Source organism: Balaenoptera physalus, assembly GCF_965194825.1.
Source record: "Balaenoptera physalus genome assembly, chromosome: 1".
In the NCBI taxonomy this organism is placed as follows: Eukaryota; Metazoa; Chordata; class Mammalia; order Artiodactyla; family Balaenopteridae; genus Balaenoptera; species Balaenoptera physalus.
In genome coordinates this window covers 79,954,031-79,969,044 of record NC_138882.1, presented here as the reverse complement: position 1 = coordinate 79,969,044, position 15,014 = coordinate 79,954,031, and the positions used below count along the sequence as shown (strand labels likewise).

General features: G+C 42.0%; 1 protein-coding gene and 1 long non-coding RNA gene across 2 annotated transcripts in view; both read left to right on the top strand.

Annotated features, from left to right (window-relative positions):
* LOC309661082 (putative olfactory receptor 10J6) lies at positions 1–13,332 on the top strand. The gene is given in 3 exon segments (XM_082462371.1): positions 1–6,225; positions 6,228–6,388; positions 6,390–13,332. Coding segments are annotated over 3 exon segments (921 nt in total). The 5' UTR covers positions 1–5,897; the 3' UTR covers positions 6,822–13,332.
* LOC309645550 overlaps positions 1–15,014 on the top strand; it is a 251,878-nt gene that overhangs the window by 113,159 nt on the left and 123,705 nt on the right. The gene's annotated exons all lie outside the window — the stretch shown is intronic.

Below are 15,014 nucleotides of genomic sequence, written 5' to 3'. Positions count from 1 at the left end.
GCCTTGGCAGGTAGATTCTTAACCACTGTGCCACTAGGGAAGGCCCCAAGTGATTACTTCTAACTCATGCGTCCATTCACCCAGGATGGACAAAGAGGCAGCCACCAGACCCAGTAAAGTAGGTTGGAGCATTTAGCAACATGGCCCCAGGGCTGGGCTTACCAGAAAAGTCTATAAAGGACTTTGCCCTAATGAGAGGGCTTGAAGCTTTCTCTATGTTTTATATTGGAAACTGTGGGGAGGTCTGAGGTTAAAGCAACAAGGTCTCTTTGAGTTTGGGATATGCCTTAGCTCAGACTTGAGTTGGGTGAGGATGAAAAAAGAGATTTTCTCTTGTCCTCACTAGAAAGCAGCAATGTATAGTCACCTTTGGAGAGTAACATGGAGATTTTCTAGGCCTTCATGGTACTTCCTCTATTTAGAAAGAACAGGTATCCAAGAACATTCGAAGAACATAAGGAAAACTGAAACATGACCTGAGTCACCTTTAATCCTTACCTCGATGTGACTAAATAGCTGATTAACTTATAAACTAAACTCCATTTGTGCTCCAGAATTGTCCACTTAGGTTTTGTCTGGCCGTGGCCATTCTTCTGTGAGTTCAATATGGGAGATGCAAAGCGGTTCCACCATGCGTTGGGGCAGTGGTCAAGGCACACACATCGTGTCACATACAACCACAGGATCCAAAGCAAAACTAATCTAATGTTACTGATAAGTTACACTGAGGCCCATAGTCTACAAGGGGCTGATCCAACTATGTCTGGAGCAAGGAGGCAAAGACACATGTAAAGCATTTCATCCAGAGCTCTAGCTGCTACAGTAACTTCTCATTGTAACCTCATAGGGTTCTTGTGAGGATTAGATGTGATGCGACATACACAGCACCTACTCAGTACACCTTCTGGAACCAAGTAAGTGCTAAGTGTCAACCAAGACATAAAGGAAAATGAGAATTACCACCTAAAACTTCAAATCATCTGCCTTAAACTTCTTGGTATATTCCTACAAACAAAAAGAAATATTCATGCTCTATTTTCAGTCTCTGCTCGCAACCCTAATCCTTCCCTAACCAAACCCGTGTATGTCTCCTGCTAGTAGCAGAAATGGGATAAGTTCTTCCCATAGACACTGAGGGGCACCACATCTGACTTTTATACAAGTGCACTTTCACCGATAGTAACTAAACAAGGGCAACACACTAACATGGATTCAAAAGAACAAAAGATAGTGCCATGTGACATTCAACACATCTTTGTCTCAGTTGAGCTATTTTTCTCCAGGAGAAAAAGAAAGAACTAGGCCATGTGAGACCAAAGCTTGCCCAATATTCCCTGCATGATCCATTTGTAATGAGATCTCCCGGCTCATTTCTAGATTCTGACTCCACGCAGACCCACGGGATGCACAGTAAGTCTCTTGGCAAATGAACCCTGGAGACAAGAGCTAGACAACAGGAATTCTCCTCTGAGAGTCCCTTCCAAATCAGATTTAAAGGGGCAGCTCCTCGAAGGTCAGAGGTGTTCAGGGCGAATGTGTCACCTGTGCTTCAGCCAGAGTGCAGTGAACTGTAAGTGACCTAATAATGTAATAAGGCTGACCTAGAACCTAATAAGGCTGAGTTTTGTAAGGTACCAAGATTCTATTATTTCTTCTAGCAAAAAAATGACAATCAGTTTTCTTGGCATTGCAGTGACGTCTTGTAAATAAGTCATAATTGCCTGCTATGCTCTCAAACCAGAAAAGAGCACAGGCAGATTCTACAGACTCAAGAAGGCAGGGGAATTCCTTTGAGTATGAGAAGGCTTCTATCCCAAAGAAAAGTCATCATTCTCTTGTTTATTCAAATAGTTCACATAATCATCATTTTCTTAAGAAGTCAACTCCTCCATTCCTGGATCCTTACACCTATTTTGTTTAATGAAAGGAAAAGAAAGGAAAGGACAGGATGGCAAGTTTGGCAAAAAGCCAAGTCATTATTTTTTTAGCCGCACAACTCTTTTTAACACAAAATTATAATTATAGAGACTTAGACTACCTTGCATATTTTACTTTTTAAAACAGATTCTGTTTCTAGGCACAGATTTTGCTTATAAAGATGTAGATAATTTTAAGTACCCATGAGTTTTGTCATAATATCTTCCCTTTGCAAATGGTATTTCCTTTATACCCTCAAATTGTATTTTTCCCCTCTATCTTATTTTTCTTTTTCCTCTAGTCAGAGTATCGGCTTCATGACTAAAATTTTGATGCATGAGCACATGTCAGTATTCTTACTCCCCCACAGGGTTTTTGTCCTTCTGGAGTATTTAAATCATTTTGAAAACTCCTTTCTATCCTATACTATGCTTTTGAGATCGTCTACTGGTGTGTCCCTCACACAGAAACACCCCTAGGGTTCAGGCACAGAGAGGAACCAGATTTGGGTGGTAGAAGGGTTGCTGCTCCAGTGCCCAGCTGCAGTCACTTCTGGCTGGGGTGACTCAAAAGAGCAACCAGGAGGAAAAAAGGAGGCAGCCATCTGGTGCTAAAATCATCCTTAAGTTCATTGACACCTGTTCCAACTGCTGAGCACTCATCCCAGCCAATCTCCACCAGTGGAATTGACCTACCCATTCCACACACTTCTTCAGCACCATGATGCTCTCTACAACCTCTCCTCCCCTCCCAAGGTGAACACTGGGGTCTGTTCACCCAATGTCTTCCATGCAAGAATGAAAGACAACCCAGGAGGACTCACAATGCAACCTACCCCCACATCCCATACTTCCCCATCTCCTTCACTGGGGCCTGCCTCACCTCCAGGGGCAGTAACAGCCCTGTGTTGGTCATTTCAGCCACACAGTCCTTGACAGTAACAATTTTGGATTGCACTTCAAAAAGAGACAGGTTAATAAGTGAGATAGGAGGCAATTGCTCTTAATCTGTATTCTTAGTCCTTAATGCTAAAACATCCCTGGAAATGTGACAAGATGGAGTGAACCACACCCTAGAACTCCTGATGTGGACAGCAATCGTCGGGAGGAATACTTGGAAAAATATTCCAAGTGTGATGAGTGTATGACACCTACTCTAGGAAGTACAACTAACCACCAAAGTGCACTTTATGGAGGGTGAATCCCAATCACTACAGGGCTCTTTGTTTATGTTGGCTAAAGGACATGTTGAAGCTTGGGCTGTGCCTGAGTTCCTCAGGAAGGAAAAATGATAGCTCCTCCTAATGGCAGAACATCACCCTTCCCTCACCTACTACACACCTTGCCTCTAAAATACTAACATGGAAAGAACGCTGCTTTGAACATTTGCATTGAACATTTGCATTATGTGCTCCCACATGTCTTGAGCTGGCCTTCTTTTTGCATTTTTTCCCTCAAGTTCTAAGAATATCCTGCCTTAAGATAGTCTTTCATTGTCTGTTCAATCCAATTCAAATGTTCACCACAGGCAATAAACTTATTTCTCACCCCTCTTTTTCTCCTGGGTTTATGTACCTGGGCCACATTCCCTGGTCATCAGTCATCTTGTTTATAACTTTATAATTTATTCAAAGAAAGTAACTTTATATTTACCTGAGGCATACTTATAGCAAATCCAGCTGACTCGGGGTGAAAGCAGTACTTTTCAGGCTCTAAAGACACCAGGGATTTTTTTCCTCCTCCTGACTCAATTCAGCTTAGTATTTTCTTCTTCTTCCCTACTCCAAATATGTCTATGGCTTTCCTGGCTTAATACCTTCTTAGCCATTTTTTGTAACTCACTGCAATAGGTTCATCAGGAAAGGGGAAAGACACATACGATCTGCTGTTCTCATCGATGACATGTTAAAAGTTCTTTTTTGTTTCCTCCCTGTAACCAGGCTTTCCAGCCCAAGACTCTACTGAAACTGGCCAGTACCTCACCAGTGACCTCCTTCTTTCTCAGTTGTCATCCTCCTTGACTTCTCCAAACTATCTATGAGCTATACATTTATGCTCAAAATTAAAATAATTTAAAATAAGGGCCATAATCCTCACTGTAAATACAGCCATGTAAAAAGTCAGTTTCCTATAATCTCACCCCAACCCAAAGATAACGGTTAACCCGTGATAATATCAGCTGTATATTCTTTCAGACTTTTTGCATATATAAATATATGCATTCACACACACAGACACACATTTTTAACCGTATGGCAACACACCATGTTATTGTTCTTTATATAGCTTTTCTGTTGCTCTTATTTAATGCATTCCACACATCTGTTTATGGAAGTACACTAGAGTAGCACTGTTCAACACAACTTTCACCAAGGAAGGAAATGTTTGATATCTGTGCTGCCCAACAGAGTAGCCACTATTCATGTGTTGCTTTTGGGCACTTGAAATGTGGCTACTGGGACTGACGAACTGAATTTTTCCTTTAATTTTAATTTTAAGTAGCCACAGCTCTACAGCTCTACCTCATCCTTCCTAAAAAGCTGCTTAGAGTTTCACTGACACTCTTTCATCTCTACCTATCCAATTGGTATCTTGGCAGCCTCTTAATATAAATTACTTTAATTAGTGGCACACTCATTTCTACTTTAAATGTCTACCTTCTTATTTCCCACAATGGAGTACTTTCCAGAATATCCACAATATTTTCTAGATTGTGTTTCCCAGATTCCTAGGAATCTAGATTCACTAAGAATCTAGAATGTTTCCTAGATTGCTACTGTAAGTTTCCTAGATTTGCCAAAATCCTCCAGCCTGCTAGTGTTATCTTGTTCTTTGCAGAAAATGGTTCAATCCACCATTTGATATATGGTGGCAATCCCAGAGTCCCTCACCAGATTTCCAGGAAATACTGTGTGTGCTTGCAAGGGGGAAGATAGGACAAGAGAGGTCCTTGTATTTCTTCCAATCATTACTAGCAAGAAGTTTTTCTTCCTCCCTCTGGATTTTACCTCTTGCATATGGTACCCTTTTTGTGCACTGCCATCACCCAACTCTCTCCACTTTCCCAAATACCACTAACTCAAGATGGTACATATGACAGATTTAAATGAAAGTTTGGGGCTTTTGAGGGGTTTTACATCACAATATAGTTTAGCAAACAATTTAAAATCAATTATTACACCTCTTTTATTTTTAAAATTCCCTCTGCCAAAAAGAAATCGGTCATTTCTTTCATTAAAGGTTCAGCCTTCTGACATGTTGCTGGTCCTCCTCTCTTTCCAACAATTCCCCCCTTTTCTCCTTATTTTACTCACCCCTAAACCCTCAAATCCCTGTTAATACTTTTACAACAAAGCAACTTTGCCAACGGTCTGTCTCACTTAGACCATCCTGGCTGAGCCCCCAATACCTCACCTTCACTCCCGCTAACGTGTCCCTAAAGACCAGCTTCCTGAGATTAATTCTGCTCCCTGTACACTGTTCCCAGAAGTTTTTCCTAAGTGGTACCAGTGATTTTAATTCAGTAAGTCTAACTCTTTCGTCTCCATTTTGTTGTGCCAGCTTCTCGTACTTTCCCTAGAAGACAAACAAAGGCAAAGCTGGGGTGGTGGAGGCTCAGGGGCCCTGCAGCTTACATGCCATCAAAAGAAACAACCTTCCATCCATGTTCTACAAAAACAACAACATATTCAGGATAAGAACTTGAAAGGATATGTGAAATAGTCTCACATATTGGTCATTCCTTAGAGGCTTAAGAAAAGATTAAGGAGACGGCAAAAATTGAAAAAAGGGAGGAGGCTAAAGTAGCCATAGAGCTATGCCAGCACCCTCCTGATTATACAGCGAGGAAATAGACTCGTGTGTGCGTGCGTGCGTGTGTGTGTGTCCCCATACTTCTCTCTCTATCCCTGTTTTAGAGGTCACGATGGGAATTTCTCCATGTTGACTCCCTGCATTGCTTTCAGGCACTGAAACTGAAGAATGCAGAGAAAAAACCTCACAGAAGTGACAGAGTTCATTTTCCTAGGATTCTCCAGATTCCATGAACACCAGATCACCCTCTGTGCAGTTTTTCTCATCCTGTATACATTAACCCTGGCTGGCAATGCCATCATCGTGACAATTATCCACATTGATCATCGCCTCCACATGCCCATATACTTCTTCCTGATCATCCTGGCCAGTTCAGAGACTGTGTACACACCAGTCACCATTCCACGGATGCTCTCCAGCCTCACAGCCCAGAACCGGCCAATCTCCTTGGCAGGTTGTACCACCCAAATGTTCTTCTTTGTTACCTTAGCCATCAACACTGCTTTCTGCTCACAGTGGTGGGATATGACCACTGTGTGGCCATCTGCAACCCCCTGAGATACACACTCATCATGAGCAAGAGGGTGTGTGTCCAGCTGATGTGTGGAGCCTTCAGCATTGGCCATGGCAGCTGTCCAGGTGACATCCATATTTACCTAACCATTTTGTCACAGAGTGGTTGGTCATTTCTTCTGTGACATCCTCCCTGCCATGAAACTCTCCTGTATTGATACCACTGTCAATGAGATCATCAATTTTGTTGTCAGTTTATCGGTGATCCTGGTTCCCATGGGCCTGGTCTTCATCTCCTACGTTCTTATCATCTCCACCATCCTCAATATCGCCTCAGCCGTGGGCCAGAAGAAGGCCTTTGCCACATGTGCCTCCCACCTCACCATGGTCATGGTCCACTACAGCTGTGCCTCCACTGCCTACCTCAAGCCTAAGTCAGAAAATTCTGTAGAACAAGACCTCCTTCTCTCAGTGACCTACACCATCATCACTCCCCTGCTGAACCCTGTTGTTTACAGTCTGAGGAACAAGGAGGTCAAGGATGCCCTACGCAGAGCTGTGGGCAGAAACATTTCTTAATCCACTGACCCTTTTTATAAAGAGCAGTATGTGTTCTCATTGCATCCAACCTCACAAGTCTGTCCTGTGCAGTCCATCCTGTAATGAGATGGGCACAGCTTGCTTCAGCACCCTTATTACAAAAATCATCATCTTTATCTCCACATATTTCAAACTTTTGTCCAGGCATTTTCAACTGGGTACTTAAGAGGTGAGGAAGGTGGGCATGATTTTTTAAAAAGCATACCTAATTTCCAGGATAGGGCAGGGGACTTCTTAAAAGCATATTAAATGTGGTCATTTTATGTTTGAAAAAAAATTTTTTTAATCTCTATTACTTTCAAAATACAATCTACAGAAAATAAAACTGGATAAAATCTTCCCAGCAGAATAATAGTAAACAGTAAGGAAGAAAATTATACCAGAACCTTTGGGAAAGGTGAGATGCATGTTATTTTTTTTTAATTAAGAAAGTTAGAAATCACTGGATTAGCCCTTGAAATTTCAGCCTTTATTATTTGATTTACCCTAGAGGCTTTGCTTCCATCCAATATGGTCTTTAGAATGCTGACCAAGGCTGTAAATTGTGAACAGCTCTTGTCTCTCTAACTGTGCTAATCCAGTTCTCTCTGACTGCTGGTTCTCTCCATGGAATCAGCTTCTCTCTAGTCATTATGAAGAATAACGAGTTGGTCAAAAAGAGCTCTACCCTGTTTGGAGTGAGAATCATAAAGGTATTCTTCATTGGCACATACCACGGCACTTCCTGGATAACACCAAAAAGAAAAAATAGAACAAAACCAACAGCACCAGCAGTCAGAAGTAGTTCAGAGATTTGTTTAATCACTCAATTCACCAAAAAAGGCTAAAAAGAAAATAATCTCTACTTCTACTAGGCTCTCCTTTAAGGAAATCATGCTTTTCCCCAGGGCTTCCTGGGAGTTTTTCTGGTTTCATGCCACTGGTACATACCTGCTATACTGTTGCCTTGGGTGGTGCTAGGGAGAGTCAAAGACTCTTTTGTCCATGCATCTTTCTACTAAAATATTTTGTGTTAAAAATGCTTCTCTGCTCATCCCTTAACGTTCTTTGTCTTCTTACTGAAGGGAGTGATTTCCTTTCCCTATACTGAGAAGGGGTAGGTAATATCCAAGGAGCTCATCTAGAGTAAGATCTAGCTTTACAGACTTCTGAGATCCTAGGTGGGAAGACCATACTTCTTTCAAGGTCTGTTCATCTCTTTCTAGTTTCTGTCCAGTGTCTTTGAAATTTCTACAGCATAAGAAGCAAGGCTTCCTACAGAAGCTTTTGAGAGGTCAAGAGCTCGGTCTGAGAGTCCTGGACTTGGCATAGGTCTTCCTTGACAGTGCTCTCAGGATCAGTCCACCCTGCAGCCATCCCCCCACACTTATAGACGACATCCCCTGAGGAATAGAGGAATGCCTTCCTCCAGAATGAGAATGAGTATCCCTGACAATATAAACGGACCCCCTCTCACTACCACCAAGACTACCTATAGGGCTGACTCTTAATTGTTACCCATCCTCCTCAATTCCCTCTGGACTAGCAACTGCTCTTATGCTCTTAGATCTGTCCTTTTGTATGCAGACGGCAGGCTGTGGTACAGGGAGGGTCAGTCTGAGCAGGAAAGTGGGGTAACAACGAGAAGCTGGGTGATGGTCAAACCTGTTCTAACCATGTCCTGTTGCAGAGGCTGCCTCCCCCTGCTCATTATTCTCTTTCGACTTCTCCATGAAGCCATTCTTTCAGCAGTCCAGGGATCAAAGACAAAAGGCTTCTCCAGTGTTCTTCCTCCATCTAAATGCCCACAACAACAGATACATCACATGCCCCGTGTGCAATCAGAAGTTAAACATCAGAGTTGGGCCCAAGAAGAGCTGCCAGAAAAGATGAGTCTGAAACCTTGAAGGAAAAACATCTCCTTCTCCAGATCTGTTGCCTACAATGACTCAACCACATGTGCAATTTATAAAAATATGTGTGCTGCTTTTTTTAGATAATAAGCTGCTGCATTATATGGTAGGAAGGGTAGATGACCTGGAATCACAAGTCCTGAGTTCAGGTCCTGGCTCTATCCCCATCATCACCTTTTATGAATATAATGTTTTTCATTCTGCCTCACTAGCCATCAAAAACAGTTTTAATGCCCTTACCTATGTATCCTGTGCTGTTATCCAATTTATAAATGCTGCCTTACATTTTCTAGAGCAGTATCATTTACCTCATTCCCACCTAGGCAATTCGTTGCTCTTTTTTATTTGCCCCAAAAGTTCTCTGTGCAAAATTATATTGGGATAGCACTTTTCCCATTGTGCTTTCGTTGCTTAATTGTGAGTCTGTTTCTATCACTGCATCACAAGCATATTGGGATCAGGAACTGTTTCTCTCACAGTTAAGCTCTGTGCCTGGTACAGTGCTGGGTAGAATGGGTGCTTAATAAATCCTCATGTAATAGTCAAGTACCGACTGTGTACCAAGCACTATGCTTGGACTTGCTGGCATGTTTTGATCAGCTAGACACACCTGCCCTGCCTTTCTGTATCCTCTGCAGTTGGCCCTCACCTAAAACCAAAGAGTAATAAACAGATTCATAGTGACAGGGTCACTTGGGTCTATACTTCATCCTTCTCTGGATTTTCTATAAGCCAACTGCTCAGTTGCTTCAAGACCCTTCTCACTGTCAGTATTAATTTAGTCATTGCACTGTTAATCCCTTAGCAACACAGAACTAAAACAGTCAAGTATTTTCATTAAAGAATATGGAGTTACCATTAAAAAAATCATTCCTACCCATACTACGGTATAACCTTCAAAGCTTATTTAAAAAGAAATAAGTTTTTAAACAAAGAGTGATACGCTATATAAAATTAAGAATCAGGACACTTATCATAATGTCCTAAGTAAAATAAGTCATACAAAGACAAATACTGTATGAGCTCACTCATATGTGGAATCTTAAAAAAAAACCTCATAGAAAAAGAGAACAGGTTGGTGGTTGCCAGAGGCAGGGTTTGGGGAAATTGAATGAAGGCGGTCAAAAGGTACAAACTTCCAGTAATGAGATAAATTAAGTTCTGAGGATGTAGCAAACAACATGATGACTCTAGGTAACGATACTGTATTACATATTTGAAAGTTGCTTAGAGAGTAGATCTTAAAAGTTCTCACCACAAAGGAAAAAAATGTTTGTAGCTACATGTGGTAATAGATGTTAACTTGTGGTAATCATTTTACAACATCTACATATATCAAATCATCATGTTGCATACCTTAAACTTATACAATATTATATGTCAATTATAGCTCAACAAAAACTGAGGAAAAAAAGAATCAAGATATCTCCAAATTACACTTTTGGGAAAATGACAGACAAATCCATTATGAGGCCAAAAATTCTTCCAAAATGTTAGATTTTGAATCATTCTACAGCAAAAGCTCAGGCCCCCTTTTAACCGGGCACTCACCACATCATTTTCCAGCCCCTATTTCTCCTTCCACGAAGGTAGTTAGAGGGGAGAAAGAAAACACGGAAACACCACCCATCAGCCATAAAAAGCTTGGTTGTGGGATTAGCTCTGGAAAATGGGAGAGGAAAGAAAGAGGCAGGAGATGACAATGAGGTATAGACTAGCGGCATATGTCATGTGGCTCTGGCTCTTCAGAAACTCATCTCTGAAGGGAACAGGAATTCCAAACCAGTAAAGTGACATGGTATACAGCAGAAGGCAACTGACATTTACTGAGGGTTTACTACATGGCACGCACTATGCTAAGTTGTAGTCATATACATTATTTCACTTAATAATACTTCAGCTTTATAGTACTTTGCATTTCACGACAGTCTTCAAATATAATATCCTACTTGCTCCTTTCAATAACCTTATGAGGTATGCATTTTTATGCCCACTTTTTAGGTTAATGGTGGAAATGTCAACTGACTTTTGCTTCAAGTCACACAGTTGGTAACTGACAGAACTAGAACTGATACCACGATCCACCAGTTGACTTCAAACTATGTCTTCTTCACTGTATTACCACCATTTCTCATCTGTAATCTTTCTGAAAGACACTATATTCTTTGAGTTTCTCTGGTTTCGTTCTGGACATCACTTCCACCAAAAAGTCTTCTCTAAATAACTTACGAGGTGTTCCTGCCATGAGCTACCACACCCCTCTAAGCCAGTGGCTGTCTTAGCAGTGCTTTCAAGTTGCCCATTTCCTAGTCTGCCTCCCTCACCTCACAGCAAACCCCTTGACAGAAGAACTGCTTCTGTATCCCCAGTGCCTAGCACAGTCTTGGCTTAAGACAGATCAATAAATACTTATCAAACCTGAAAGCTAACTGCATAATGGGCCCCTTTGAACCTGCTTCTTGATGGCTAAGTATTGGGTGAGTGTCCACTGCTCTCCTGCGCTGTGAATCATCCAGGCTCTCTGGATGGCAGTTTTTGTCTCTGTTTGGAAGAGCTCACAGATTCTTCTGCTTTGGAAATTTTGGGTATCTCTTCTGTTATTCCTTTTTCTCCTTTCTTGCTTTCTGGATATGAGCTGTCACATTTCCGAGCTGTCCGTGTGCTGGACTGCAGCAGCCACCCTTTCTTACACACAGTCTCCAAATCGTGGCTGAGGAATAAAAGCAGATGAGCCACACAGAGAGGCAAAATAAGACTCCCTGAGAGAGAGCATTGCATGAAGGCAAAGAAACAAGAATCTGGAATCAGACTACATGGGTTCTAATCTTACCTATGCCCCTCACTAGATATTCTCACCTCTCTAGGCATCTATTCCCAGATCTTTCTTAATGGGGTAGTGACAGTCCCTAAAATTATTCCCACTTTTAGAGCTGGAGTTCAGCAAAGTTAAGTAAAATTTGATCAATTCAGAAAAGGTATATTGCATGCTAGACACTGGGGCTAGAGTAATAGTAAGCAATCACAATCCCTGCCTTCCTAGTGCTAAGAGGAATGTCCAAAAATTAAGCAAGTAGTGATAAATCTTATGATGTGAGAAATACTGGATGCTATGGGAATACATATTGATGGGTTCTAACCAAATCTCAGGGGTCAGGGAAGAGCAACCAGAGGAAATAGAGTCTAAGCTTAAGATCTGAAGGCTCGGTAGGAGTCAGCTCGATGAAAGGTTGGGAAAGGTCTGGAAAAGCAAGATCAAAAGTGTATTCCAGGCAGAGGAAGCAGCACTTGCAAAGCTATATAAGAGAAGATTTGAAAAAATTATAAGAGTTTAATAGAGCTGGGGTATAAAATTCATGGGATGTAGACAGAAAAGCAAATTGAAAAGTTGGTAGCAATCACATGTATAACCCATACTAAAGAGTGCGTATCCTAAAGACACTGGATAGTATTTATATGTCCTTAAGTAAAGCAATGATGTGGTCTATTCAGAAAGTTCACTCTGCCAGCAGAGGGGGAAATTATGGAGGGGAACACTGGCCAAAAGACTGACTAAGGAATTATTATGGGACCACAAAAGTCAAGTGATGGTAGACTGGGCTGGTGAGGAGGCTGATGGAGAGAAATGGACAGGCTTGAGAGTCTTGTGGGAGGTAAGACTGACATTTCTTGGTTATGGGTTAAATATGGGGGTGGGGTGGGTAATGGAGTCAAAGAGGACCTTGAGATTTCTGGCAAGTGGGTGGACTGTGGTGTCCTTAACCAGTACAGGAAACCCTGGAAGAGAAGCAGGTTGGGAGGTGAAGAAGGAGACCATGAGTTTGATTTTGGGCTTTTAAGGTTGAAGGGTCTGTGAGTATTCAAGTGGAGACATCCAAGAAGCTGGATCCATAGATCTGGAACTCAGGAGACTGTTCTGAGATAGAGATATAGTTGTAGGAATCATAAATATATAGATGGTCATTTTTAAATGGGAATGAATGGATTCACTCAGGGAGAATGTGTAAAAGGAGAGAAGTCCACCTCAAGCAGAATGCTGAGGAGCGGCAGACAAGATGCGATCCTGGTGCAGGGATGTAGGGGTGGTGCTGACAATAAACTATCAGGAAAGCAAGAAAGCGAGGAGAGGAATTCTCCCCTCCATGTGCCAAAGTCCTCAGTGATTGGTAAGTTCTAATGTCCCTTGTGGATAGGAGAGGAAGCCTTTCTGGTTCCTTCTACTCCCTAGTACAACTGCATGTAACCCTGCATGGCATGTGGTGCCCTCCTCCCCATGGGGCTGTGAGTATAAGTGACAATAAACTGCTGCCAGTCTCATCTGTCCAGTGTCGGGTGGTCTGTGTCTGGGCATCTTATACCATTTAGAGTGGAGGGAATCCTTCACCAACAGGGTGAACAGCTAGTGATCAGAACACAGGGTAGATGTCATGACAAGAACATATGAGTTTCTTATGATCAAACGAACTCCACTGAGTGGGCTAGGCTTGAGTTAACTTTCAGGTTCCTCAGCTGAGGGCAGTCTGACAAGGGGGTCTAGCAGCAAAAGAATACCCATGTCTCCTGGAAGTAGGATCTCACAGGGAGGGGACTCTGCATTCTCATGTCAGGGAACTGTCTGGGAGTTTCTATAGGGCCTTGCAAAGAACTCATGCATGTGCCGGAGCTGCACCAAAAATCTGTCAATGACAGTGAGAGAACCATGGTAACCACTAATAGGGTGGTTACAAACAAGGCTGTCAGTTGAGTTAAGAGCAACTTGTCTCTGTCCCTCTGCTTACTCACCATCACACCTTGAAGAGCCAAGTCTCAAAGCAGTGGGGAAATTTCAGAGCCAGACTAGCACTTCCCCCAACCATAATTTCCAAGGTTGCTGAAGTAGAAAAGGAAGATAGTGAAATAGTAGGCTCTGCCTTTCTAACCCCCTACCCACAATGCAAACAGCTGGAGTAGGAGGAAAATCACACAAACCATTGTCCCCACTGATCTTTGTATCCCCAAAGCCACAAGTCGGCCCACTACAGGGCCAGCAGAGCAGGGGATCTCAACTTTTACTAATTGAAAGAGAAGGAAACATTGTGGACTCTGACCCAAATAGTATTAAAAGGCAGGAAACAAATTCTACAGAGCCTGATTGGAAACAGAAGTTGAGGCGGAAAAAATAAAAATGTTTATACCTATCCAACTGTGTTAAAAGTGATCAATAAACAGATTACACATATAGAATTTTGTAAAATTGTTCAACTCTCAATAGAATCCATCTAGTAACGTGAAATTTTGTTCACCCTTCAGAAGTAAGAGCTTTGTACACATTTTCAAAACTATTATTCAGATGTGCCCGGGACTGTACCTGCCATTTTACAGAAGCTCGATAAACATTTGTTGAATGAGAACAAATGTGTGGATGAGGCCGGGCCCTGGGTGCAAAAAATGGGGCAAACTATGAATGAGGTTAAGGTCTCAACTGGCCTAAAACAGAGCTTTGCCTGTATAGGCAAGACTCCTTTCTCTCAGGCAAAAACGAAAGACTTTTCAAACCAGGTCTGTAGGAATGAAGGGAGCAGGGAAGAGATATTAAATTTATCTGATTATTTAGTTGTGTTCCTTCCCAGGCACCTGTATGATCAGAAGAACAATAAATCACAGACATGGGTTTCATATCTGACAGACCCTTCCCATCCCTTTAAATGTACCTCTCTCTCATCCCCAATCTACTATTATTCCCCTTATTTAAGGCACCACAAGACCTCTGATAAACCTTTGAGAGCTAAGTACTAAGAGCCAACAGGTAAAGAACAAAGCCTCCACTGAGTCTGATGTAAGCGATGCACCTGCCACACCAGGAACAAAGACAGCTTCCCCCAGTCCTCACCAGAGACCCACATCTTCCCGGACCGGGTTCACAGGCTGCCTCCACAGTAGGCTCTTGAGAGACTTGGTGAGATTGTAGTTTGAGAGCTTCCTATATGGCTAATTAACATTCATGGTAAGAAACAAACTTGGACTTGTAAATGTAGTCTGTAGGTATCATAGGACAGTCTTTACACAGCTGAAGTAGTAAGATTCCAACAGGAAGTCCAAGGAAATTATTAACTTCCAGTTCATAGCAAATTACATGACCATTCTTCATTTGGAGACCTGCATTATCACTGCTTTTGAGACAGGTTTACCTTCCTTGAGCCTGGATCTATAATCATACTTTCCCGAGCCTTCTTCCCCTAGGGAAAGAGAAAGGATATGGCAAAGAAAGAAAGAACATAAAGATGAACAAAATATAACAATATGA